Genomic DNA, 26,053 nt, shown 5'->3' with positions numbered 1-26,053 from the left:
TGCTGAAGATAGCCCACGGTATAATTAAACCCCAGCCTTAAGGGACTTATTCCCAACTCGTTTTTATGGGATATTTACAACAATAAATCGCATTGATTTTGAAGATTGGAATTAAGCAACTGGTAATCCAGACATAATTGAGGCTTTCCTTGCCGACTTTTATCAAATATGATACCATGAAGACATGTCTGATAACCCTGCTATACATGAGAGCAGCAATCATGAAGGCACCACGCACCCACTATAACTTGCGACATAGTATCAATCCCAACCTACACGAGCACCAACTCACCAAATGCAGATGTAAGAGCACCAGGTGCACAGACGGGTCCCAATCATATTCGGATTATTCACTAATTGTAACAATTTCCTAGCCTTAGGAAAGAATCTAAAGGACACTAAGTATCAGAACTAAGTACCAGAACCAAGCTACTACAACCACTAAGAACTTTGGACACCGGAAACTTAAAAAGCAATGGCTTGATACCTTATTTAACCATCCACGTTTGGAGCAACCTAACCTTATGCTTAAGGTAAGCAACGTCAGAATTGACAATGTTATAGCTCTAACACATGCTCATGTGTTTCTAGCACGGAACTAATTACTTAAATTAATTAAATTATCCTCCTTTTCCCTCCCTCCCTACTCCTCAGAACCACAGAACACTCGTCCACTCAGCATCACAAACTACTGGGAAAATAATAGAAAACGAGTTGTGCAATATGGACATTTTGAATAAGGCAAACAGTATGTAAAAAATGAACCTATAACTGTTTGATGAATTGTCCTATTAGTGCCTTGAAAAAGCCAGAGGGATGGCGAAACACACGCATGCGACTTCTAGCGGAGTTTTGTTGGCACCACTTCTCCAACATGTCTAATGGGGAAACGAATAACTAAAAATCTAACTGCATACATTTGAAGATTTGATAAAATTAACAATTGTTAATAACTACCAAAGTTTAAACTATTTCATTTAAGAGACGACCTCGGAAGAAGTAGACTACCAAGCGCACAGGCATACATAGAATCCCACGCTTGCATTTACCAAAATGAAACAAGTTACAAACTTAGGACAGCTGGGGCCTGGATGGGGGTAGCACAAGCCAGGTATAAATGGTCATCGCTCCTTACCAGATTGTAGCAGAAGTCAACAGGATTTGTCCTAGGGCTGGGGCACTAGGTGAACAGGCAAAAAGGATGCAGCCTATGGTCTTTGCCGGCTGCCCAGCCAAGGCTACTCTAGGCTAACTCTATAAATGGGTATGGTCAGGTGACTTCCTCGGCCCTTAGGAGGCCTTGGGATTGTGGAAGATGGCTTCCTAGAAAGCTAATTCAAATTTTGGCTAAGGTTTAAAAAAGAAAAGGAACCCATCCAATCAAGCTAAAACATATGAAAATACCTCAGAGATGTGGAAAAAGACACTCCTTGTAAAACCAAACTGTCCTTTTTGGCACTGCTTTCCAGGACTGTGAAGGGGGTGGAATGGGAAGAATGTGCAAGTGACTTCCTGGGTCCATAAGAGGCCTCAATTTCACAAAGAGGTTGTGGAAGATGGCTGCCTGCAAAGTTTATTCCGTTTTTTTGCAACGTCTTAAAAAAGAGAAGTAAGCAATTCCAATCCAGCTAACAACCCAATCCTTACTGTTTTGACTTCTTAAAGGAAACGAGGTGGGGGTTGATAGAAATTCAAACTAAAATAGATCAAATTACCCCAGGGATGAAACAGCTCCTTGCACCACCAAACTCTTCTCAAGACAAAACTTGGTATGCAGTCTGCAGAGTGCGGCTCCCAAAGCACACGGCACAAACAGTCGCACACAAAAGTGCATCTGGCTACCGGGGCCATGATATGTAGATTAGAAAGGCAGCCAGTGCTCGCCGCAAGTAATTGCGGGAGGGAGGGAGTGGGTGTGTGGTGGTAGTAGGCAGGGACCAGCAAACAGCAGCGCACAAAGGTTTGCACCTGCAGAATGTGCCCTTTTGTGCTGAAATCGGCAGGTGCAACCTTTTGTGTGCCTCATGGAGTCATAGATCCAAAAGATCTGTCTTTTATGACTCCCCTGCCAGGACTGGGTACGAGGGGGAGAAGGGAGAGTCAGGTGACATCCTGGGCCTATAGAAGGCCTTTATTTCATCAGGGGTTTTTGGAAGATGGCTGCCTGCAGAGCTAATTTTGTTTTTTTGTAAAGGCTTAAAAAAGAGAAGTATGCAATTCCAATCCAGTTAACAACGCAATCCTTGCTGTTTTAAAGCCTTAGAAAAGAGGGGGGATAATCGGAATTCAAGCTAAAACAGATAAAACTACTAACATTCTAAAAAATGCATCTCCACTTCCCCCTTTACCAGTCTTTCAACCTTTGGATTAATCTTAGGTACTGTAACCTTTTCAAAAAGGTTACAGTACCTAAAATCCACTTGGCCTAGTAAGATCGTTGTCTCCCCTCTGTTCTCCCTCCCTTGCCTCGTCGCGCCTTGAAACACTTGTCCATAGGCGCGTTATAAATGGCATATCATATATCAAAATGCCATCAATGTAACTCCTCCTGGTGCGCATTTCCTGTCTCCTCACTGCTACAATATTTGCATTTTGAACTGACCTGTTCTGTGACCACAATGTAATCTTGATGTCACAATGATGTAACAAATACTTTGCTGACTCTGACCACACTCTAACCTTACTGTCTAATCCATTTACTGTAACATAATCACCTCTAGCACTGTGATGGCTCAGGGTCTGGGCGTTATCAACAAATAAATTAAATCAATAAATGTTCCTAAAATTAACTCAAAGGCTTTCCATGTTATGTGTATGGTCGAACTTTGCACAACATGTTGATTCTTGACCTTTAGTAACGTGGACCTCCTTAAAAACGAGATTTAGACCAGATTCCCCTTACCCAAGAGGCCAGTAGTTGACTTAACATTGTCCCCACCCTGCAAGAACCTTCTATGTAGAAGCCAATCAATAGAGTGATTGTGGCGCCTCAACTCCTTGCTCACCTCCAGAGATTAAGCCTTCACATAGACCAGGGACCAAAAGACCATGGAATCTACCCATCTGTAGTCCCCTTTGGAAGATTAGCCGGTATTAAAATTCAAAGATGAACTGGCCAGTGCATCTGAAAAGGCAGTCATTACAGTAATGTATGTGCTTCTGGAGAATTAAATGCATGTCAAACCTACCTGACAATTGATTTACTATTATTCCTCAGCCTTGGTATCCTTTCTGGGACACCTGCCTTTCTGGAAATCTCATTTGTAGGGGAATTCACTGTCCCCTTTTGATGTTGCCTCAGTCTAATTGTCCCTTTGGTTGGAGACAAAGGCAAGTACAATAGATCTGCTGATCTTAAGAGGTGCCTATTATCTCATATTTTGTTTACTTTTATCATCTGTACATTCCAGGGTAAGAGGTTTGTCGGCGATCTGCTAGCTGATGGAAAGATTCGGTGGCAAGAGACTGGACAGGTGTTCAATTCTCCCAGTGCATGGGCCACTCACTGTAAGAAGCTGGTGAACCCAGCCAAGAAGTCAGGGTGTGGTTGGGCCTCTGTAAAATACAAGGGCCAGAAACTCGACCAGTACAAGACGACCTGGCTGAAGAAGCACCAGAGCAACATCCAAACCATGGAAGTGGTAATTAAGCACATCTCTACTTTGCCCTCAGACTTCACTTTGTTCATTATTGCTCATCTGTCTAACTCAGAACTTATCGAGAGTGAGTCTGAATTTCTCTGCTTGTTATAAGATCCCTGAGGGGGCCACAGAAAACTCTCATTGGGTCATAAGCTTGGAGGGAGGAACTTATTTATGAACGGCCGTGCCATCAGAGATGAACACTCGTGTATTTCTATAGTCTAGACAAGTCCATGTAAAGCATGGGTTATCGACTTCAAACTCTGGATCAAGTGATCCATACTGTGCCTGCTGAGCACCTACATAATAAAGGCTTGTTTTAACTGAAGCAGCATTCCATGCTTATTTATGAGGTTGGTTGACTAGATCTATGTGGTTTCTTTTATTTTGAAAGTTTAGCCCAGGGGTCTCTCTTTTTAATGGTAGGTCTGTTTATTGTTTTTCCTCCGTAAAGGGTTGATCAATCTTGTATTTATCTCTGAGATGAGCTCGACCCATTCCTGTTAAGAGCTTGTCTCTTTTCTACTTGGTGTCCGAGGAGAGCTTTACCAGCATTTTGCTCAGAAACCAGCTTTGACAGATTTTTAGGGCTGTGCACCGCTTGGTCCGGTGTCCTTTTTTTGTTTGGAAGTTTAAAACGGCTCTCTTTCTTGCAGAGTGCTGTTAGCGAAGGGGAGGAGGAAGACGCAGCCGATGAAGATGAGAAAGAGGCAAGGGATGGAAAGGCACTCATCTCAGACACTAAGAAACTCGAGGAGATGAACAAGAAGCTCCAAAGCAAAGCATTTCTGGATCCAAACAGTGGTAGCTGTTAATTGATTGGATAAGAAATAGTCATTTAGAAGGACGGCGAATATTGGGATGATGTGCCAAGCCAAGAGTGTAAGAATGAGAGGGCTAGAGCTCCAGTGGGAAAAGGGAACGGCTGACAGTCTCTCTTTCCGAACCCTTGTCCCACCTCCCTTATCCTAAGACTGTTAAGTAGGAGAATGTGGGTGAATTGAACTTCAGAGGAGCCCAAGTACATTGTCCAGAGGAGGGGCTGACCTTTTTGCAGGGATTGAAGGAAATGGTATACAGAGAGAAGAAGATGGGGAGAGGCGGGCAGGAGAAAAAGGTAGAGCATTGGGGAAATGGAGCAAGAGTATGGCAAAACATAGGTCAAGCATCATGGGGTGGAGTTGCTGCACTGGGCATGGGAAGCGGGGGCTGTTTTAAGAAGTCCAGGTAATGCTCATCATGTGCATCTGAGGGATTTGTGGGACCAGAAGTTAAAACTGATTTTTTCTTCTTACAGATAATTGTCGGAATGGAAAGCGTCCAGAGAGCAGAAGCCGCACACCTGTGCGTTATGCCACGCTGGGCGCTCGAGACTCTTCCAGGTACAGGACCCAACTCATGATGCTCCTCTCTCAGCCCGACATCATGTTTCACATTTAATTCACAAGGGCTTTTTCAGAATGGTTGTATTTTGCACACTGGACACTTAACTGTGTACTCTTCTTGGGTAGATTAGGGTTAGCAGAGCATTCTAAGGGTAGATTTGTGTTGAGGCAACCAGAGAACAGTTGTACCATGTCCTCAAAACTATAGCCGAGGAATGAGAGCAATGCTTCCTCCCATAGGCTGAATACGTTAAGAGTGCCTGCCTCTCACAGCCCAGATCACACAGTCCAGACAACTGTATTTTGGTTCTGAATTGCATACATCTGATTTTCTACTAATGAATCTGCAATGTCTACAAATTCCCATATTGGGCTGTAATTATGAAACACATTGGTTGGATTCTAAACAGTTGCATTCCATAAATTAAACAAACAATAGCAATGCCAACCGTTTTGTCTTTTCTGTAGGAAAAGGACAGGCCTTTGCTGTATTGCTAACAACTGGCCATTAATGGGAGCATCTGTAAAGTGGTGCAAGTACCTATACATATAATAACATTGCCTGGCATATGCCTATCTAATACATATAAAGAAGCCAAAGCTGTTGGCGTTGCCAATTATTTATTTTTTTAAACCTATTTTTATTGCATTTTAAACAACAACACTGGGACATTCTCTCTATCCCAACCCCTTTCCCTCCCTCTCCTCCCACTGCCCCCCCACCGAAATCATTGTTCTCATGTCCATGAGTGGAAACTTCCTGCGGCCTGTCCATTAAGTGAACATGTCTAGAATGCATAACTTGTGCAGGCACCACTGTAGCATGTAGTCACTGTAGTTATTCCACGGCCATTCCCCAGTCCGTTAGAAATTTTTGCCGCCCCCCCTGGATGTTGTACGTGATGCGTTCCATCGCCACGTGGGACCAGACTCTTTGGATCCATTCTAGGTTGGAGGGTGGCATTTTCTGCTTCCATTTCTGAGCTATTGCTAGCCAGGCCGCTATTATGAGCCCCATGAAATTCCTTTTCTGTGTTTTCGTCAATGTCTTGTCTCGGGGATTCCACATGCCGCACATCCATACCTCTTCACTTAGGTCTTCTCCCTTGAACATCGCCTGCATCTGGGTTTTCACCTCCGTCCAGAACTGGAGCAGCTTTGGGCAGTCCCACCAGATGTCTCCAAGTGCCCTCGGTGTCGCATCCACTCCAGCATTTGTTCTGGGTGGTCCTATACATTTTGTGTAGTCGTTCTGGTGTGAAATGCCATTGGATTAGGATTTTCATCCATGCTTCCCTTGTTTGGATAGCTCTCCTCCATTTGGAAATGACTTGCCAGACGTACTCCCGTTGTTTTTTCGCAACTGCTCTTCCCCAGCGTGGTTTCCCATCTCTTCATATATTGCCACTTGATTTCTTCTGTCAGGCATTGAGAAATGTGTATATGGCAAACTTTCCCTGATTGCGTCATTAAATAGGTCCCGAATGGGGTTAGGGCTCTGGTTGCCGCCTGCATGATCCTTGGGGAGGAGAGCCAATGGTGCAGTTGTTCATATTCATATCTATCCTTTTCTGTGAGGCCGATAAGATCTTGGCATTCCAAGAATGTTGTAACCCGTTGGCCTTCAAACATATCCCCTACCTTCGTGCAGTCGGCCTCTTCCCACTTTTGGTATGCTCCTTTCTCCATCCCTGGGTGAAATTCCGGGTTCCCGAATAGTGGCATGAAGGGGGCCGGGTGTATTGTCAGTATTTCTTTTCTGGTTGTTCGGATCCAGATCTCTAACAATGCTTTCATTACCTCACTTGTGCGCACATTCGGATGCCTGTGTTCGGAGTTTGTCCATAATAGATGGCGCAGTTGGCACTTTGCCACTGCCCTGTCTTGAGCTTCCCATAGCTTCCAGGATGTGCCCGGGATCCATTCCTTCAGGATCCATAATTGGGCTGCCTCGTAATATTTCCGGAAGTGGGGGAGTGCCATGTCTCCTGCTTCCTTTTGCGCAGTGAGTGTCAGGTTAGAGAGTCTTGGGGGTTTCCCCTGCCATATGTACTTTGAGACCATTCGGAGTCTTAAAGGAGGCTGGGAGTTGTATGGGGAGCGCCTGGAATGAGTATAATAGCCTGGGTAGGACGGTCATCTTGAGCGCTGTCATCCGTCCCCACCATGAGACCAACAGCTGGTTCCACCTCTCCAGGTCTCTTTTGGTCATTTCCAGTAGACGTGGATAGTTCCCTGCGTAGAGGTCTTTGATTTTGCTCGTCAGGACAACTCCAAGGTACGTGATCCCTCCCTCTGCCACTTTTAGTTGTAGCTCCTCTGCTTGTCTGTGAACCTCTTCTCTGTTTCCTGCTAAGATTAGAATTTTGGATTTCTGTTTGTTGATTTTCAGCCCTGAAATTGCACCGAAGCGCTCTATTCCATGTATTAGGAGTGGAAGTGACCTCGTCGGTTCCGTCCGAGCCATGAGCACATCGTCTGCGTAAACCGCTGATTTGTCAGTTATCCCTCCCATATTTATGCCCTTGATGTCCTGGGCCTCTCTGATCCATGCCAGAAGTGGCTCCAGAAAAATTGCATATAGAAGTGGGGAGAGGGGACACCCATGTTTGGTTCCCCTTCCAATTCTGAATGTATCTGATAGTTCTCCGTTTACCGCTATCTGTGCTGAAGGAGAATTATAGTTGGCGTGTATCATCTTAATAAAATTGTCTCCCATGCCCATTTTCCCCAAGATTTGGAATAGCACTGACCACTCCACGCGGTCAAACGCCTTCTCAGCGTCTATCGTCCGTTGTACAGCCGGGGTGTGTGTGAGCCCACTTTTTTGATCAGGTGGGTTGTCCGTCTTAGGTTATCATCGGTCTTCCTGTTGGATATGAATCCTGATTGGTCTTGATGTATTAATTTGGGCAGTACCTTTGGGAGTCTGTTGGATCCTGCTTTTTCCTTTGTTTGTGAAAAACCAAAATGTTTGCCTCATTCATGGATTGTGTAATATTGGCTGTGTCTTTAAATGTGTTGAAGAGATCCAGTAGGATCGGGGCCAGTTCACTTGCTTAGAGTTTGTAAAATATTGCTGTGAAGCCATCTGGTTCCAGGGCTTTATTTTTTGGCAGTTCCCAAATTGCTCTGACTACTTCCTCCTCTGTAATGGGACTGTCTAGTTGTTGTTTCACCTCTTGCGACACTGTCGGAGGGCTATGCTTCTCGGGTATGAGGCTTGGTCTTCCTCGTTCGGCTCATCTGATATATACAGTTTGTGGTAGTACTCTTTAAAAATTGCTCCCGTCTCCTTTGACATAGTTCTCGTCTGGCCTTTCTCTTCTACCAATGCTTTTATTGTTTGATAATGTTGTGTCCCTTTTAACTGTCTTGCCAGCAGTCTGTCGGCTTTATTCGCTTTCACGAAGTACCAGTGTTTAAGGTGCAGTAGATGTCTCTCTGTGCGTTTGGTCCGAAAGGAGTCCAGTTGTCCCTGTAGGTGTCTATAGGCTCTTTTCCGTTTCGAGGAGTGGTTGTGGGTCATTTCCTCTCTTAATTCCGCCGCCTTGGCTTCTAGTTCAGCTTCCCATTTGTTGTTTTGTTTGTCTCTTTGTGCTTTGAGTGCTATAATGGGTTCATGAGTCACTGCTTTGAATGCCTCCCACAGGGTTGCCTTTGTTGTCCCCGTCGACTAATTTTCTCTGAAGTAATCTACTATCCGCTCTCCGTTTGTCTCTCGCATAACCGGGTCTTGAAGTATTTCCCCCGGTAGTTTCCATCGCCACAGACCTGAGCGTTTGCGTAGAGCTGGGAGTGATATCCATAGCGGGGCATGATCTGATAGTGAGATGGGGCCCACCTCTGCCTGTTGGATCTTCTGCGGAGGTCCATATATAGTCGATCCTGGAGCTTGTGCTGTGTATGTGTGAGTAGTATGTATAGCCCGGGGTCGCGCCCCTGATTTTCTGCCAGACATCTTCCAGGGCTAGATTTTCTATTGATCTCTTTAGGGCATTCGATGGCGTGCCCTGACCCGAGGATTTGGGATTCGATCTGTCCAATTTGGGTTCCCATGCCAGATTAAAGTCGCCGGATAGTATCACTTCCGCTTTCGCAAATGTTTCCAGCTTATCCAGGCTGTCTTAGAAATCCATCCTGCCCTGTGTTGGGGGCGTATATGGTCGACGGTGATAGGGGGAAGCCCTCGATTTGCACATTCGCAAACAGGAATCTGCCTTGTTTGTCTGGGAGGGTCTTGTGAATCTGTGCATTAAGGGAGTTGGCGAATGCGATAGTATTCCTCCTTTCTTCTCTTTGTCGTTTGCCTGGAGGATTTGATTATAGCCTTTTATGCAGATCTTCCCTGTGTCTTGTTGTTTTATATGGGTTTCCTGGAGCATAATGATGTCAAATTGCTCTTTGTGTATAAAATGTTCCATCTTCTCGTTTTCTTCTTATTTTTTAAAGGGAAGTTTAATCCTCTGATGTTATATGTTAACACTTTCAGACCCATTTTCTGATGAGAGGGTCATGCCCTTCGTGGTTTGCCTGGAGTCGTTTGACGTGAACATATTGTTCGAGGGGATTGGGTCCTCCGACGTATTCCATATCTATGACATGTAATCACCACAGCTGTGCTGCTTCGGAAACTTTTTTCTGCGTCCTGCATCTATGACGTCGATGCGCCGTCGTCGAGGACCTCCTCCGACGTCATCCGATGTGATAAGTAGGACGCACGACGCCCGTAGCCTCAGTTCCGTTTTTTTCCGCGAACGTGTTGCTTCGTGAATCTCGGTTAACGCCTCGACTCTTTGGAGTTCTGTTCTTCTCGGTTCTTCGAACCTGTTCGTTTTTGTGAAAATCCTTCGTGTGAAGATGTCTTCTACTTCGTCTTCGACCCCGCGTCCGGGTTTCAAGAAGTGCGGGGAGTGTGGGTCCAAGATGTCGGTGACGGACCCGCACGACGCCTGCCTCTGGTGCCTCGGGGAGGCCCACGACACGGATGACTGTATCGACTGCCAGTCGCTCACGTCCAAAGCCTTACGTGAACGTAAGAAGAAGTTGTCGGTAGGTCGGGTGTCCAAACCCCGGAAGTCGAAGTCTGCGGGGCTTTCGACGGATGATTCGAGGGGTGACTCTCCGCGTCATCGTCAGAAGTCTCGTGGGTCTCCTTCTAGGAGTCGGTCTCGCCACTCCTCAGCCTCTTTGAGGCATTCCCGGGAAGCGCCGACACAGCTCGTCTTCCAGGTCCTCTTCGGAGGACTCTGCCCGGCACGTCGCTTACCCCACCAGCCGTGCGACGCCAGAGGAATGGGCTTCCTTCGGGAAGAAAATGCTGGCGATTCTTGAGTCGCAGGGTACTAAGCCGTCCGCGCCCCCGAGTCGGGTCGGTCGTGAGAGGTCGAGAGACACCGCTCGCAAGTGTGGTCGGCACGAGTCACGGGAGGAATCCCGTTCAGACAAGGAGACTCGTTCTTGACGTACCCGTTCCAGGTCCCGGTCCTCGACGCGTTTGAGACCGTGTGCACCTGTGAGGTCTTCGAGGAAGACATCGACGTCTGAGGCGTTGAGGGCGTCGACAGGCTTTCTCGAGGCTCCGGCTCCGAGGAAGCCGTCGACGCTCAGGTCGTCGAAGGACACGCTCGGGGCTCCGAGGGCTGTGTCGACGCCGCAGATGCTGGCGGCGCTGCATCTGACGTCGACGTCGATCCCCTCAGCACCGATGCCTGTTCTCTCGACACCGGCGCCGATTCGCTCGACGCCATCGACGCCTTTCGTGTCGGAGGTACCCCGTGGCACGGGGGAACCCCCTAGGAGGGCTCTGGTTAAGAGCAAGCACTCTCGGGTGCCTTCTTTTCGCCACCTGGATTATATTTCAGAGGCGGATGATGATTCTGATGGCCTGGTTCCTAGTCAGGTTCCAGATGAAATTGTCTCGGGCCATAGTCAGTTTGACGATTTGAGGCAGTCACTGCATGATGCCAGTGGACTGGACACCTCTCCGGAGGTGGAGTTTTGTAGGCCTGAGCCTGGCTCTCATGCCGATTCCTCGTACCGGCGTCTTATGGCTAGGGTTTCTGAGTACTTGAGATGGTCTGCTCCCCAGGATGAACTAACGGACATCCTTAATGTTGGTCCCCCAACTGACCCGGTACTGCCGTTCCATATGGCTTTACAGAGAAGGGTGGCGGCGGCTTGGACTGCTCCGGAGAGTCTCCCGGCGGTGGGCAGATCCTTGTCGTGAAAATACCGTCCAGCCAGTAGCGACCCCTGCTACTTGACCAGGCACCCCACTCTGGAGAGTTTACCTACCATCTCTCCTGATAGGGACGACAAACGTTTTGATGGCTGGGCGAAGAAAGTGTTTTCTTCTGGTGGTATGGCGCTTCAGGCGGCCAACTCCATTTGTGCCTTGTCTCGTTTCACACACACTCTGTGGAACTGTGTTGCGTTAGCGGCTGAACATATTCCCGAAGGGGACGAACGGGATGGTTTCCTTGCTATGGTCCAGGATGGTAAGGATGCCATGTGTGAGTCCGTTCAGTCGGGTTTGGATTTAGCTGAATGCGTCAGTAGGTCCATGGCGGCGAGCACCGTGATACGCAGGTTTGCGTGGTTGCGGAAGTCGGGGTTTGCTCCTGATGTGCAGTCCCGGCTCCTCAACATGCCCTTTGACGGTGAACACCTTTTTGGCAGCAAGGCTGACGAGAGCCTTGAGAGGTTGCAGACCTCAAAAGCTGCAGCAAAGTCGTTGAGCGCTGCAGTTTGCCAACCTCCGCCTTTTCGTCCTAGGGGACAGCAGTGGAGGGGTGGTTCCTTTCGCTATTACTCGTCCTTCAGTAAAGCGAGAGGAGCTGGCAGTCAGAGGCCAACGCAGGGGTACCAGAGGTGGACGACAGGGTACCCGTGGTGCCAAGGCTGCTCGGGCAGTTGCCTCTTTGCCCTCAGGTAACGCCGCAGCCTCTCCCACTCAGTCACGGTTCGCCGGTTGGGGGAAGGCTGGCGCAGCATCTTGTAGAGTGGCAAGTCATTACTTCAGATGTGAGGGCTCTGGAGATCATAACCCACGGCTACTGTCTTCCCTTTCGGCACAGGCCTCGCGACAATCCACTAGGGAACCTCTCTTTGCAGAGTCCGGATCCGCTCCTTGCGCAGGAAATTCAAGTCCTGCTGGAGAAAGGCGCCATAGAACTGGTGCCTGTAGCGGAGAGGAACAAGGGATGGTATTCCCCTTATTTTTTGATTTCGAAAAAAGACGGGGGATTGAGACCCATCATGGACTTGCGCGGTTTGAACAAACTCCTCAGGAAGGACAAGTTCAAGATGGTTACTCTCTCTCAAGTCCTTCAGGCCCTTCAGCTTCAGGACTGGTTGGTGTCACTCGACCTCAAGGATGCTTACTTCCATGTGCCGATCCATCCCAAGCACAAGAAGTACCTGAGGTTCGCGGTTGGCGACTCGCATTTTCAGTTTCGGGTCCTGCTGTTCGGATTGACCTCCGCCCCGAGGGTTTTCACCAAGCTCATGGTGGTGGTGGCAGCGCATCTCAGGCAAGGGGGGATTCACGTCTACCCCTACCTGGACGATTGGTTGATCAGGGGGAGCTCTCCCCAGCAAGTCCTGGATCATCTGTCCGTCACCTGCCACTCCCTTCACAGGCTGGGCTTCTCCCTCAATTTAAAGAAGTCCCATTTGACGCCAACACAGCGGCTCCAGTACATCGGAGCAGTGCTTGACACTTCCCTGGGGCAGTGTTTTCCTCCCCAGGTGAGGGCTCTTCAGCATGCCCAGACGCTCCCAGCGTTCGAGTTCTTGAGGTTGCTCGACCTCATGGCATCCTGCATTCTTCTGGTGCCATAGGCTCGCCTGCGGATGAGATCTTTGCAGTGGGCACTCAAGACGCAATGGTCGCAGTCCTCCGGCAACTTGATGAAGGGGGCTCCATTTTGACTTCCCTTGCCGGAGGTGACGATCGTGACGGATGCATCCCTCACGGGATGGGGAGCTCATGCCAACGGGCTGACAGTCAGTGGTCGTTGGTCTCCGTCGGAGTCCAGACTCCATATCAATCTGTTGGAGCTGAGGGCCGTCAGGCTAGCCCTGAAGGCTTTTCTGCCGACTGTGTTTCCTCCAGTCCCCGTCATCCCGCAAGTGCTGCGGAGGTTACGGAAGTTCGGTTCCCGGATGATCCTCATTGCTCCGGCGTGGGCTCGGAGGACGTGGTACCCGGACCTTCTCGACTTGTCCATCTGCCCTCCACGTCGTCTTCCCTACTGAGACGATCTGCTCTCACGGGAGGGGGTGCCAGGTTCTCCATCCAGAGGTCAGATCCCTCAACCTTCACGCTTGGCTTCTGAAAGGTTGAGGTATAAGGATTGGGACCTCCCTGAAGACGTGATGGAGGTGTTGCTTTCGGCCCGAAGGCCAGCAACAAAGTCTCTGTACCGTTGGCGTAAGTTCTGCGACTGGTGCAGAGTTAAGAATGTGGATCCTTTTGCATGTGACATCCCCATGGTTCTGTCCTTTGTACTTTCTTTGGCCCACAGGGGCTTGCAAGTGGGTACCACTAAAGGTTACCTGGCGGCGCTGTCCATCTTTAAGCGCTCGTCTGAAGAGTGTTCTTACTTTAAAATCCCTTTAATTTCACAGTTTCTGAAAGGACTCACTAATGTGTTCCCTCCGTCACCTTTCCTGGTGCCCGGTTGGGATTTAAACCTTGTTCTTAAGTTTCTTATGGGTGCTCTGTTTGAGCCTTTACATTCTTGCCCTTTGAGGCTGTTAACTCTGAAAACTGTGTTTTTAGTTGCGGTTACTTCCGCTCGCAGAGTGAGTGAGTTACAGGCACTTTCAGTTAAGCCACCCTTGACTGTATTTCACAAGGACAGGGTTGTCCTTAGAGTTCGTCCTTCTTTTCTTCCGAAGGTAGTGACGGAATTTCATTTGACCCAGAAGGTTGTTCTTCCGGCTTTCTATCCTCCTCCGCATCCTGGTAAGGAAGAGGAGAGGCTCCATAGGCTTGATCCTAGGAGAGCTTTAAGCTTTTATGTTTCACGCATGTCCCGGGTCAGAGTGGACGATCAACTCTTTATTGGTTACGCTGGAAAGCGTTTGGGGCAAGCTGTGACGAAACAGACTTTGTCTCGCTGGATTATTTTAGCCATCTCGGAGTGTTACCGCTTGGCAGGTAAGGACCCACCGGCTGGCTTGCGGGCCCATTCTACCAGGGGTATGGCTGCATCTACTGCCCTGCAGAGGGCTGTTCCTATTCGCAACATCTGTGATGCAGCCACCTGGGCTTCAGTACATACATTTGTACGTCACTATTCCCTCGATTCCATCCGAGGACAGGATCTGGCCTTTGGTAAGGCAGTCCTTTGCTCTGCTATTTGATTGGCTATTCTAAATTTTGATTCTAAATTCTTTCCCTCCTCCTTGCTCTGGTACTGCTTTGGGAGTCTGTCATAGATATGGACTACGTCGGAGGACCCAATCCTCTCGAAGAACAAGTTACTTTCTTACCTGGTAACGTTCTTCGATGGGATGGTCCGACGACGTATTCCATATCGCTCCCGCCCTGCCTTCCCCGCTGCAGAATTTCTTTTGCGATTGCAGCTTACGTTCCGCAAGGCTTTGTGTCTGACTGGCAGTTGACTAATGTCACACGTTCTGGGGGAAAAAAACTACAACTGAGGCTACGGGCGTCGTGCGTCCTACTTATCACATCGGATGACGTCGGACGTCGGAGGAGGTCCTCGACGACGGCGCATCGACGTCATCGACGCAGGACGCAGACACCAAAAAAAGTTTCCGAAGCAGCACAGCTGTGGTGATTACATGTCATAGATATGGAATACGTCGGAGAACCATCCCATCGAAAGAACGTTACCAGGTAAGAAAGTAACTTGTTCTTTTCCGGTGGTAGTTCCCTCCCCTCCCCTCAAACCCTTCTCCCGAGGTTTAACAGTATCCTGAAACTTCTCCCCCTTCCCATAACTTCCCTGAGGAGGGCTCTGGGCCCTATGTTTGGTCGGGCGTAAAGCCTTCTGCGCCATACCCCCTCAAACAAAGGCATAACTTGGTTGTGGGGGATCCTAAACCCCACTTAAAGGTATCTTGGGATCCCTGGATGGTCCCCTGCTCTCGCCGCCTCTGAGTGTTTGCCCACGGTCGCTTCAACATATTGTTATGATTTTCTTCCGTTAAGCCTGGTGGTCTCCCGACTATTTCTCTCTTGCTAAGGCGAGAGGTCCTCAATCGGCATCCTGTTTCTTTGAGGGGTGCTTGGGTTTTGAGTTTATAGTTTTGCACCCTCTCGGGGCTGTTCTCCCTTGTGTGGGTTCGACGCCGTGGACTAGCTCCCCATCCTTTTCTTGTAGGTTCATGATCCATTCGCCTTCCTCACATGTGGTGACTCTCTGTTGCTTCCCCTCCCATGTAAAAAGGAGGCCAAAGGGGAATGTCCATTTGTACCGAATATGTCGTGGGATCAGCTCTTTTGTTATTGGAGCCATCTCCTGGCGTTTTTGGAGCGTCGTTTGTGCCAGGTCTTGGAAGAGTCGTATTTCTACCCCGTTCATCCTTATAGGATCCATCGTCCTCACTTTACGAAGAATCAGCTCTTTTTGTGTGTACGACGCCATTGCGACTAGGACATCTCTAGGGCGGGCCCCTGGTACTCCCGCACGGCATGGGCCCACTCTATGTATCCTGTCAATCGGGACTTCAACGTCTTCTTCCTACGCTAACATGTCAGGAAGACCTGTTGAACTGCAGACCTGAGGTCCTTCTCTTCGACTGTCTTGACCATGTTTTTAATTCTTATGTTGGACCGATTTTCTAGGTCCTCACATTGGACAGCCTGGCCAACCGTTCCTGCGCTTCCGTGTAGTGTTGCGTCTCTTTGTCCAGGTTCTGCACTGTTTTCTCCAGAATGTCTGTTCTTTCTTCCAGATTCCCCATGTCCACTTCCAGCTCCTGCACCGCCTGTTTCATCTCGCCCTTCATGGTCTCGAATTGGGTGTGCATAGAGGCCATAAATTGTTCTTGAAACTCCCTAAACCAGTCCCTCATATCCTCTTTGGTGGTCATGTCGGTACTCTTTCTCCACTTGGGCGTACTCTCCTTTCCCTTTTTGTGCAGTGGATTTTGGGTTCCCTGGCGTATCCGCCCCCCAAAGTCGTACCAGATTTTGGTCCTGTTTTGCTTTTAGCCTGTGACTGCCGGCCCCTGGACTTGGACATGTGTGCTCCCCCGGTCTTAGGCGTGGCCTGTAAGCTTCGTGATTTGGCCCTGAACTATTCTATTGACCCTGGCTTGTCTAGGTGGGACTATCCCCACTATTGAGACCAGCTAACCCCACAGAGGTGTAGACCTGGCCTCTCTGACTGTCCACCGCCAGCATTGCAAAGTTTTGTGGGTCTTCGGGCGAGGAGAGGGTGACCTACGTGATTAGTCACACGCTTATTTATTTGCTCCCCCTGGACCTCTGTGGTACCTGTTTCGTGCCACTTTGTGAATTCTGCTGTTATGTTCAGCGGGTCTCCCCTGTCTTTTTTTAGCCGTTATCTTTTTGGTCTCTGTGTGGGCCTCATTTTTGGCAACATGCGCCTCTCGTGCCCCTCCCTCACTCTCGTCCAATTGTTCCTTCCCGGGGGGGTGAGGGGTAGTGTCTCACCAGAGGGCTCCTGTATGGGTGCGGTGGGTGGGGGGCTTGAGTACTCCTAGAGAGACCTTGCGAGCCCCTCTCGGGTATTGTGAGGGGACTTGTGTTTTTTCATATATTTTATTTTGTGGCTTGTAGGTGTTCCCTCATGGACTTTAAGTGCGCCCGGGGTGATCCGCCTTTTTGCCGCTTCGTTGCCTTTCCCAGGTCCGTCGTAAGTGAGGGTCTCCTGTAGGGCCGAAGCGTGTTCTCTGGCCTCTGGCTGGCACCTTCCCGCCCTTTGCGCAGGGGCTGTGTCTGTGGGGCTGGGATTTTCCCTGGTCGCGGGTCTTCCTGTATGATCCACTTCTCCGCTTTCTGCCGCCTCCGGTCCGTTGGTCCTTGCTGTTGCGGGTGGTCTTCATGGGGTCCGATTTCCCCTCGTGCTGCTTTCCTCCTGTGTGCACCAGAGCTCCGTGGAGTATGCTGTGTGCGATATGTCCCTTTCGCCCCCACCCAGGGATCCGCTTGATCACTTCTCTCTTCCCCAAGGGCGCCTCGGGGTCCGACCCTTGTGTTCCCGCTTGTCTTCTCCGGTAGTTGTGTGGGGGTGTCCCCTTGCCTCTGTCTGCACCCCCATCCTGAGTGAAGGCGCGGGTGGGAGGCGTGTTCTCACCGAGTGTGGGGACACGTCTCTGCTCGCTATATCAGCACGGGGGGTGGGGTGGATCATCTTCTTCACCACGCCCCTCGCTCACTCCTTTATATAGCCCCGGCCAGCCTTCTTCCCCACGGGGGAGATCCTCTGCACTCCAGCCGTATGTCTGCTACCTGGGCGGGTTTAGCTGTTCTGCTGAGGCTTCGGCGGCTGACCGCTCTCCCCGAGTGTTGTTCTCCCTCGCCTGTGTTCAGATTGACTCTCGTCTACTGTTCCCGACCACCCAGTATCCGACATTTCCTGGAGCCGTGGCACCGCAGTTTGTCAATCTTTATTATTGCGGCCTCGAGCTGGGGGACGGAGCTCCACTCGCGCACGTCTGCCCAGCTCAACCGCCATCTAGGAATCACCCCCCAATTTGTGTTTTTAGTAGGACTTTAGTGAAGGACACGCATACTGCTTATAAATCTAAGTGGCTGAGGGCCACTTGGTTAAGAGATTTTTATTACACTAGTTGCACATTTACAGCTCCAGTAAAACCATTAAGTCTGAGAAGACTGCTTTGGAATAACACTGGCAGGTATTTCGAACACAGAGTTGGATGGTATTGCTTGATAAAGCCGATTCCGAGATCAGAGGGAGGAACTTTTTTGGGCAGGATGTGGGTGGTAATGATAATAGGGATTAGTGTGGCCTGGGGTCGTCAGTGGGTGAGGAAATAGCCAAACATCTGCAGGCTTAGTGTCTCGCCTCCTCTTAAACCATCCCCTCCCTATCTGTATGTCAATGCAATAGTTTTAGCCTATAGATGGCGCTTTTAGATGTGGGGGGGGCAGGCAAAGAATTCATGGGTAGAACAGAGTCATGAGGCTACGCTTGTCTCTAAGAGCCAAACATGAGCAGATCTGGCACAAAATGCATACCTTGCCATCTGCCACTCTACCCACAAACACAACACTCATTTCTGTCATCCTCATCAACCACCACAGCAAAAACCCAATACCTGGCATCTCCTCCCAGCCTAACACAAACCCATACCCGATAACCCCTCATAACAGCAAAGCTATACCTAGGATCTCAATTTCAGAAGATACAACACTGTGAACTTAATTATTGATCCATTATCACACTTTCTGTAAGATGTGATTTGTTCCCAGTCTGCCCTTTAGACATTGAACCACAGCTATAGATGAGCTATCTCATCTATAGCTGATATAAATGTTAATGTATGGTTTTAAGGAGCTACAATAATGCTCTTATTTCATAAAGAAACAAACATCACGATATAAACCAATATGATAAATATATAAAGCCTTACATTAAGGGGAAAAAAGAGTGATTTTAGCTATATTTTCACAATCCTAAATGGAACAGTGTAGTACAGCATGTGTTTCGCTTATCGGTTACGAGAGAAACCTGGCTCATAGGTGACAGAACAATGAGCAAGTTAATGGATGATTCAGCCTGTGGAGTGCACAATATAAATTGTCAACATTTTTATTTTCTTTGGAAATAATTGTGTAGTTACATTTTTTTATATTGTTTAATACACTACATTTAAGTGGGACATTTTGTGTAAAATCACATCCAAGTGACAATGTGGTAAAGCAAAGATGCGGCATGTAAGAATTGTGCCAGTTATAGTCCTTAAGAATACAAGTTTGAAGCAATGGGGTGATGAAAGAAACGTTTAATCCACTTGGGTATATCATCAAACAAAAAAGAAAGGAATGGTTTCCACAACTTCTTGATTCACTTGATTATCTCGTCAATTAGAAAAAAGTGGGCCAAGTAATTTCCATAACCTCAACACATGTTTCCCCACTATCCTTCTTGTGGGTCATCAGGAGGTATTGTATAGACAGTAATAAACACAAGCACAAGCAAATAAACACTACTTCCAATGTAAGTAGGACATGTCCTTAAAGGCCCTTTTATGTGCTCTCACTATGTCTTGAAAGTTCACATTTTAGTTAACAATTGCTAATCGTTTGCTCACCCATTGTTTCTATTAGTAAAACTCAGCTTAACTTTTAAGTTGTCCTCTGGAACAATGCTTCATTTTTAGAGTAACTTTAATCTGTAGAAACACAAGGATGTAGTTGTCCCAGGGCAGGTGCTATCACTAGACCGGGTTAGGCACTTGCCTATAATGCGCAAATCTTAGGGTGGCAAATGCCACCTCCACTACAGTAAGTAATTATATTCTCTCTGTCTCCCGACCGCGTCTCTCAGGGCTGCATTCACCCTTTCTGCAGGCTGCTCAGCACCTGCAGCAGCAGCAGGCCCCGTGAAGTTTGGGGTCGGGTCAGTGGGTGTGGTGGAGCTCGCCTTACACGAGTTGCACCTGCGCATTAGCACGACGAGCTGCGCACTACACGTGCCATCTACCCCCTCGTGACTCTGGTCTAGGCTTGTGCCTCAAATGCTGCATGCATTCTTACCTCAACCAACGAGGACTGTCCGACGGCTGTGGTGGCCTTTGCCTGCCTTCCCTGCCCTGACCTGCTCTGAGGCTGCTGCCTGCGTGTGTCATGGTCCTTTCCCGGACTTCCACCACCAGCCCTGCACTAGCTGCTGCAGCAGCTTTGTGCCGTGCGTACGGAACGTGCGCCAGTAGCCTGCCTATGCCAGGCCAGCTAGGCCCAGAGCCCCAGCCCTGACCCCTGCTGAGACTAGTCAGTGAACTAACTGACAGGTGAGGTGCCGACTGTAACTGTTTAATACATTGTACTGCCAAATATATGCCGGTGGGTGCATACCCCCCACCAATGCGCCATCCCTATTTTTTGCAATTAAATGTTATAATATTGTCTAATTTGTCTGTCTGGTTGGCAGTGACTGAGTGCCTGCATGGGCCGGCCTCTGGCTGCAGCATGGTGAGGTGGCGGGCGTGCCATGTTCGCTAATTGCCTTTAGTGCACTTTTTATTACACTTAGTGGAATCTGTGTCACCCCGGGCTTTCTTAGTTTAACTGTCCTGCGGTGAGCTGTAAAACGTGTTTGCAGTGTACCCCACATCCCCACAACCCTAACGTATGCCTCAGTCAATGGAAAGCATTAAATCACCCATCTCCCTCTCCTGGTCAACTGGCGGGCAGTATAGGCTGTGACGAGCAGCGCTATGGACATCATGACTAACCAGTCCATCTGCTGAAGTTAGAGTCCTTCCAATAGGTGCATGTCACTAGACACATGTTTCACAGGAAGTAAGGCAGAATGAAAGCATTCACTACAAGCATGCGTGAGTGTGACAGAGAATTGCATGCATTGATCCAAATCCACCTAAGCAGGCACACGAGTGGCGTGCTGCTTGAAGCTAACAAAAAAAGAAATATTGTTGAGTACTCCTAAAACTGGGACTCGTCCTTGCTTGAACTTTGTTGAAGTGACCCATCCCTGATTCCCTGCCACAGCAAAGGGCACCTTTTGCCTGTGATGCCAGGGATAACAGGTCTGATGCCTGTGTGGTTTCTATTCCCCTGCTGAAAGTGCCTCCAAGGCAAAACCAAGGCGGCCAGAGCACATATAATTACATTATCCTAAATCAGCTGCAGCCCGTCTTATCCTGCTACAGAGCTGCATATTGCACAAATTCAATGTCTTGTTCTGGTGGAAACAGATGACGTCATGTGGGCAAAACCTTGATAGACTGCTCTCTCAGTAAGACTTTGCGACTTAAATGTATTTTTTTTATTTTATTAGTTGGTCATTTATATAGCGCCTATACACTTTAATACGTGTTTTAAAGCACTCCAATGCAGGGAGAGTTAAAAGGATTGAACATTCTTAATAGTCATTGGTACATTCAGAATGGGCAAGTGCAATGCGTTAAGTGGTACAACATCCGACAGGAGGAATACAAACTGTTACAACATAAGACAAAAATTCATGCACTTGCCCGACAGTCGTTACAATAATGCAAGAGCTATACATGAAAGAACGAAGGTAGTGACGGAATTTCATTTGACCCAGAAGGTTGTTCTTCCGGCATTCTATCCTCCTCCGCACCCTGGTAAGGAAGAGGAGAGGCTCCATAGGCTTGATCCTAGGAGAGCTTTAAGCTTTTATGTTTCACGCATGTCCCGGGTCAGAGTGGACGATCAACTCTTTATTGGTTACGCTGGAAAGCGTTTGGGGCAAGCTGTGACGAAACAGACTTTGTCTCGCTGGATTATTTTAGCCATCTCGGAGTGTTACCGCTTGGCAGGTAAGGACCCACCGGCTGGCTTGCGGGCCCATTCTACCAGGGGTATGGCTGCATCTACTGCCCTGCAGAGGGCTGTTCCTATTCGCAACATCTGTGATGCAGCCACCTGGGCTTCAGTACATACATTTGTACGTCACTATTCCCTCGATTCCATCCGAGGACAGGATCTGGCCTTTGGTAAGGCAGTCCTTTGCTCTGCTATTTGATTGGCTATTCTAAATTTTGATTCTAAATTCTTTCCCTCCTCCTTGCTCTGGTACTGCTTTGGGAGTCTGTCATAGATATGGACTACGTCGGAGGACCCAATCCTCTCGAAGAACAAGTTACTTTCTTACCTGGTAACGTTCTTCGATGGGATGGTCCGACGACGTATTCCATATCGCTCCCGCCCTGCCTTCCCCGCTGCAGAATTTCTTTTGCGATTGCAGCTTACGTTCCGCAAGGCTTTGTGTCTGACTGGCAGTTGACTAATGTCACACGTTCTGGGGGAAAAAAACTACAACTGAGGCTACGGGCGTCGTGCGTCCTACTTATCACATCGGATGACGTCGGACGTCGGAGGAGGTCCTCGACGACGGCGCATCGACGTCATCGACGCAGGACGCAGACACCGAAAAAAGTTTCCGAAGCAGCACAGCTGTGGTGATTACATGTCATAGATATGGAATACGTCGGAGAACCATCCCATCGAAAGAACGTTACCAGGTAAGAAAGTAACTTGTTCTTTTCCGGTGGTAGTTCCCTCCCCTCCCCTCAAACCCTTCTCCCGAGGTTTAACAGTATCCTGAAACTTCTCCCCCTTCCCATAACTTCCCTGAGGAGGGCTCTGGGCCCTATGTTTGGTCGGGCGTAAAGCCTTCTGCGCCATACCCCCTCAAACAAAGGCATAACTTGGTTGTGGGGGATCCTAAACCCCACTTAAAGGTATCTTGGGATCCCTGGATGGTCCCCTGCTCTCGCCGCCTCTGAGTGTTTGCCCACGGTCGCTTCAACATATTGTTATGATTTTCTTCCGTTAACCCTGGTGGTCTCCCGACTATTTCTCTCTTGCTAAGGCGAGAGGTCCTCAATCGGCATCCTGTTTCTTTGAGGGGTGCTTGGGTTTTGAGTTTATAGTTTTGCACCCTCTCGGGGCTGTTCTCCCTTGTGTGGGTTCGACGCCGTGGACTAGCTCCCCATCCTTTTCTTGTAGGTTCATGATCCATTCGCCTTCCTCACATGTGGTGACTCTCTGTTGCTTCCCCTCCCATGTAAAAAGGAGGCCAAAAGGGAATGTCCATTTGTACCGAATATGTCGTGGGATCAGCTCTTTTGTTATTGGAGCCATCTCCTGGCGTTTTTGGAGCGTCGTTTGTGCCAGGTCTTGGAAGAGTCGTATTTCTACCCCGTTCATCCTTATAGGATCCATCGTCCTCACTTTACGAAGAATCAGCTCTTTTTGTGTGTACGACGCCATTGCGACTAGGACATCTCTAGGGCGGGCCCCTGGTACTCCCGCACGGCATGGGCCCACTCTATGTATCCTGTCAATCGGGACTTCAACGTCTTCTTCGTACGCTAACATGTCAGGAAGACCTGTTGAACTGCAGACCTGAGGTCCTTCTCTTCGACTGTCTTGACCATGTTTTTAATTCTTATGTTGGACCGATTTTCTAGGTCCTCACATTGGACAGCCTGGCCAACCGTTCCTGCGCTTCCGTGTAGTGTTGCGTCTCTTTGTCCAGGTTCTGCACTGTTTTCTCCAGAATGTCTGTTCTTTCTTCCAGATTCCCCATGTCCACTTTCAGCTCCTGCACCGCCTGTTTCATCTCGCCCTTCATGGTCTCGAATTGGGTGTGCATAGAGGCCATAAATTGTTCTTGAAACTCCCTAAACCAGTCCCTCATATCCTCTTTGGTGGTCATGTCGGTACTCTTTCTCCACTTGGGCGTACTCTCCTTTCCCTTTTTGTGCAGTGGATTTTGGGTTCCCTGGCGTATCCGCCCCCCAAAGTCGTACCAGATTTTGGTCCTGTTTTGCTTTTAGCCTGTGACTGCCGGCCCCTGGACTTGGACATGTGTGCTCCCCCGGTCTTAGGCGTGGCCTGTAAGCTTCGTGATTTGGCCCTGAACTATTCTATTGACCCTGGCTTGTCTAGGTGGGACTATCCCCACTATTGAGACCAGCTAACCCCACAGAGGTGTAGACCTGGCCTCTCTGACTGTCCACCGCCAGCATTGCAAAGTTTTGTGGGTCTTCGGGCGAGGAGAGGGTGTCCTACGTGATTAGTCACATGCTTATTTATTTGCCCCCCCTGGACCTCTGTGGTACCTGTTTCGTGCCACTTTGTGAATTCTGCTGTTATGTTCAGCGGGTCTCCCCTGTCTTTTTTTAGCCGTTATCTTTTTGGTCTCTGTGTGGGCCTCATTTTTGGCAACATGCGCCTCTCGTGCCCCTCCCTCACTCTCGTCCAATTGTTCCTTCCCGGGGGGGTGAGGGGTAGTGTCTCACCAGAGGGCTCCTGTATGGGTGCGGTGGGTGGGGGGCTTGAGTACTCCTAGAGAGGCCTTGCGAGCCCCTCTCGGGTATTGTGAGGGGACTTGTGTTTTTTCATATATTTTATTTTGTGGCTTGTAGGTGTTCCCTCATGGACTTTAAGTGCGCCCGGGGTGATCCGCCTTTTTGCCGCTTCGTTGCCTTTCCCAGGTCCGTCGTAAGTGAGGGTCTCCTGTAGGGCTGAAGCGTGTTCTCTGGCCTCTGGCTGGCACCTTCCCGCCCTTTGCGCAGGGGCTGTGTCTGTGGGGCTGGGGGGGGGATTTTCCCTGGTCGCGGGTCTTCCTGTATGATCCACTTCTCCGCTTTCTGCCGCCTCCGGTCCGTTGGTCCTTGCTGTTGCGGGTGGTCTTCATGGGGTCCGATTTCCCCTCGTGCTGCTTTCCTCCTGTGTGCACCAGAGCTCCGTGGAGTATGCTGTGTGCGATATGTCCCTTTCGCCCCCACCCAGGGATCCGCTTGATCACTTCTCTCTTCCCCAAGGGCGCCTCGGGGTCCGACCCTTGTGTTCCCGCTTGTCTTCTCCGGTAGTTGTGTGGGGGTGTCCCCTTGCCTCTGTCTGCACCCCCGTCCTGAGTGAAGGCGCGGGTGGGAGGCGTGTTCTCACCGAGTGTGGGGACACGTCTCTGCTCGCTATATCAGCACGGGGGGTGGGGTGGATCATCTTCTTCACCATGCCCCTCGCTCACTCCTTTATATAGCCCCGGCCGGCCTTCTTCCCCACGGGGGAGATCCTCTGCACTCCAGCCGTATGTCTGCTACCTGGGCGGGTTTAGCTGTTCTGCTGAGGCTTCGGCGGCTGACCGCTCTCCCCGAGTGTTGTTCTCCCTCGCCTGTGTTCAGATTGACTCTCGTCTACTGTTCCCGACCACCCAGTATCCGACATTTCCTGGAGCCGTGGCACCGCAGTTTGTCAATCTTTATTATTGCGGCCTCGAGCTGGGGGACGGAGCTCCACTCGCGCACGTCTGCCCAGCTCAACCGCCATCTAGGAATCACCCCCCAATTTGTGTTTTTAGTAGGACTTTAGTGAAGGACACGCATACTGCTTATAAATCTAAGTGGCTGAGGGCCACTTGGTTAAGAGATTTTTATTACACTAGTTGCACATTTACAGCTCCAGTAAAACCATTAAGTCTGAGAAGACTGCTTTGGAATAACACTGGCAGGTATTTCGAACACAGAGTTGGATGGTATTGCTTGATAAAGCCGATTCCGAGATCAGAGGGAGGAACTTTTTTGGGCAGGATGTGGGTGGTAATGATAATAGGGATTAGTGTGGCCTGGGGTCGTCAGTGGGTGAGGAAATAGCCACACATCTGCAGGCTTAGTGTCTCGCCTCCTCTTAAACCATCCCCTCCCTATCTGTATGTCAATGCAATAGTTTTAGCCTATAGATGGCGCTTTTAGATGTGGGGGGGGGCAGGCAAAGAATTCATGGGTAGAACAGAGTCATGAGGCTACGCTTGTCTCTAAGAGCCAAACATGAGCAGATCTGGCACAAAATGCATACCTTGCCATCTGCCACTCTACCCACAAACACAACACTCGTTTCTGTGATCCTCATCAACCACCACAGCAAAAACCCAATACCTGGTATCTCCTCCCAGCCTAACACAAACCCATACCCGATAACCCCTCATAACAGCAAAGCTATACCTAGGATCTCAATTTCAGAAGATACAACACTGTGAACTTAATTATTGATCCATTATCACACTTTCTGTAAGATGTGATTTGTTCCCAGTCTGCCCTTTAGACATTGAACCACAGCTATAGATGAGCTATCTCATCTATAGCTGATATAAATGTTAATGTATGGTTTTAAGGAGCTACAATAATGCTCTTATTTCATAAAGAAACAAACATCACGATATAAACCAATATGATAAATATATAAAGCCTTACATTAAGGGGAAAAAAGAGTGATTTTAGCTATATTTTCACAATCCTAAATGGAACAGTGTAGTACAGCATGTGTTTCGCTTATCGGTTACGAGA

The 26,053-nt window shown here is 49.0% G+C and overlaps 1 protein-coding gene across 2 annotated transcripts in view; it reads left to right on the top strand.

The window, feature by feature from the left end:
• Positions 1-26,053, top strand: part of MPND (MPN domain containing) — a 432,621-nt gene that overhangs the window by 150,586 nt on the left and 255,982 nt on the right. For both annotated transcript variants that reach the window (XM_069649374.1, XM_069649375.1), the window contains exons 3-5: positions 3,411-3,641; positions 4,298-4,445; positions 4,939-5,023. In XM_069649374.1, coding sequence (XP_069505475.1) covers positions 3,411-3,641; positions 4,298-4,445; positions 4,939-5,023 — 464 coding nt within the window. The remainder of the gene's footprint in view (positions 1-3,410; positions 3,642-4,297; positions 4,446-4,938; positions 5,024-26,053) is intronic.

This window comes from Ambystoma mexicanum, chromosome 1p (genome assembly GCF_040938575.1).
Source record: "Ambystoma mexicanum isolate Mex_15411 chromosome 1p, UKY_AmexF1_1, whole genome shotgun sequence".
NCBI lineage: Eukaryota > Metazoa > Chordata > Amphibia > Caudata > Ambystomatidae > Ambystoma > Ambystoma mexicanum.
The sequence above is the reverse complement of the archived record's forward strand: the minus strand, read 5'-3'. Positions and strand labels throughout refer to the sequence as shown.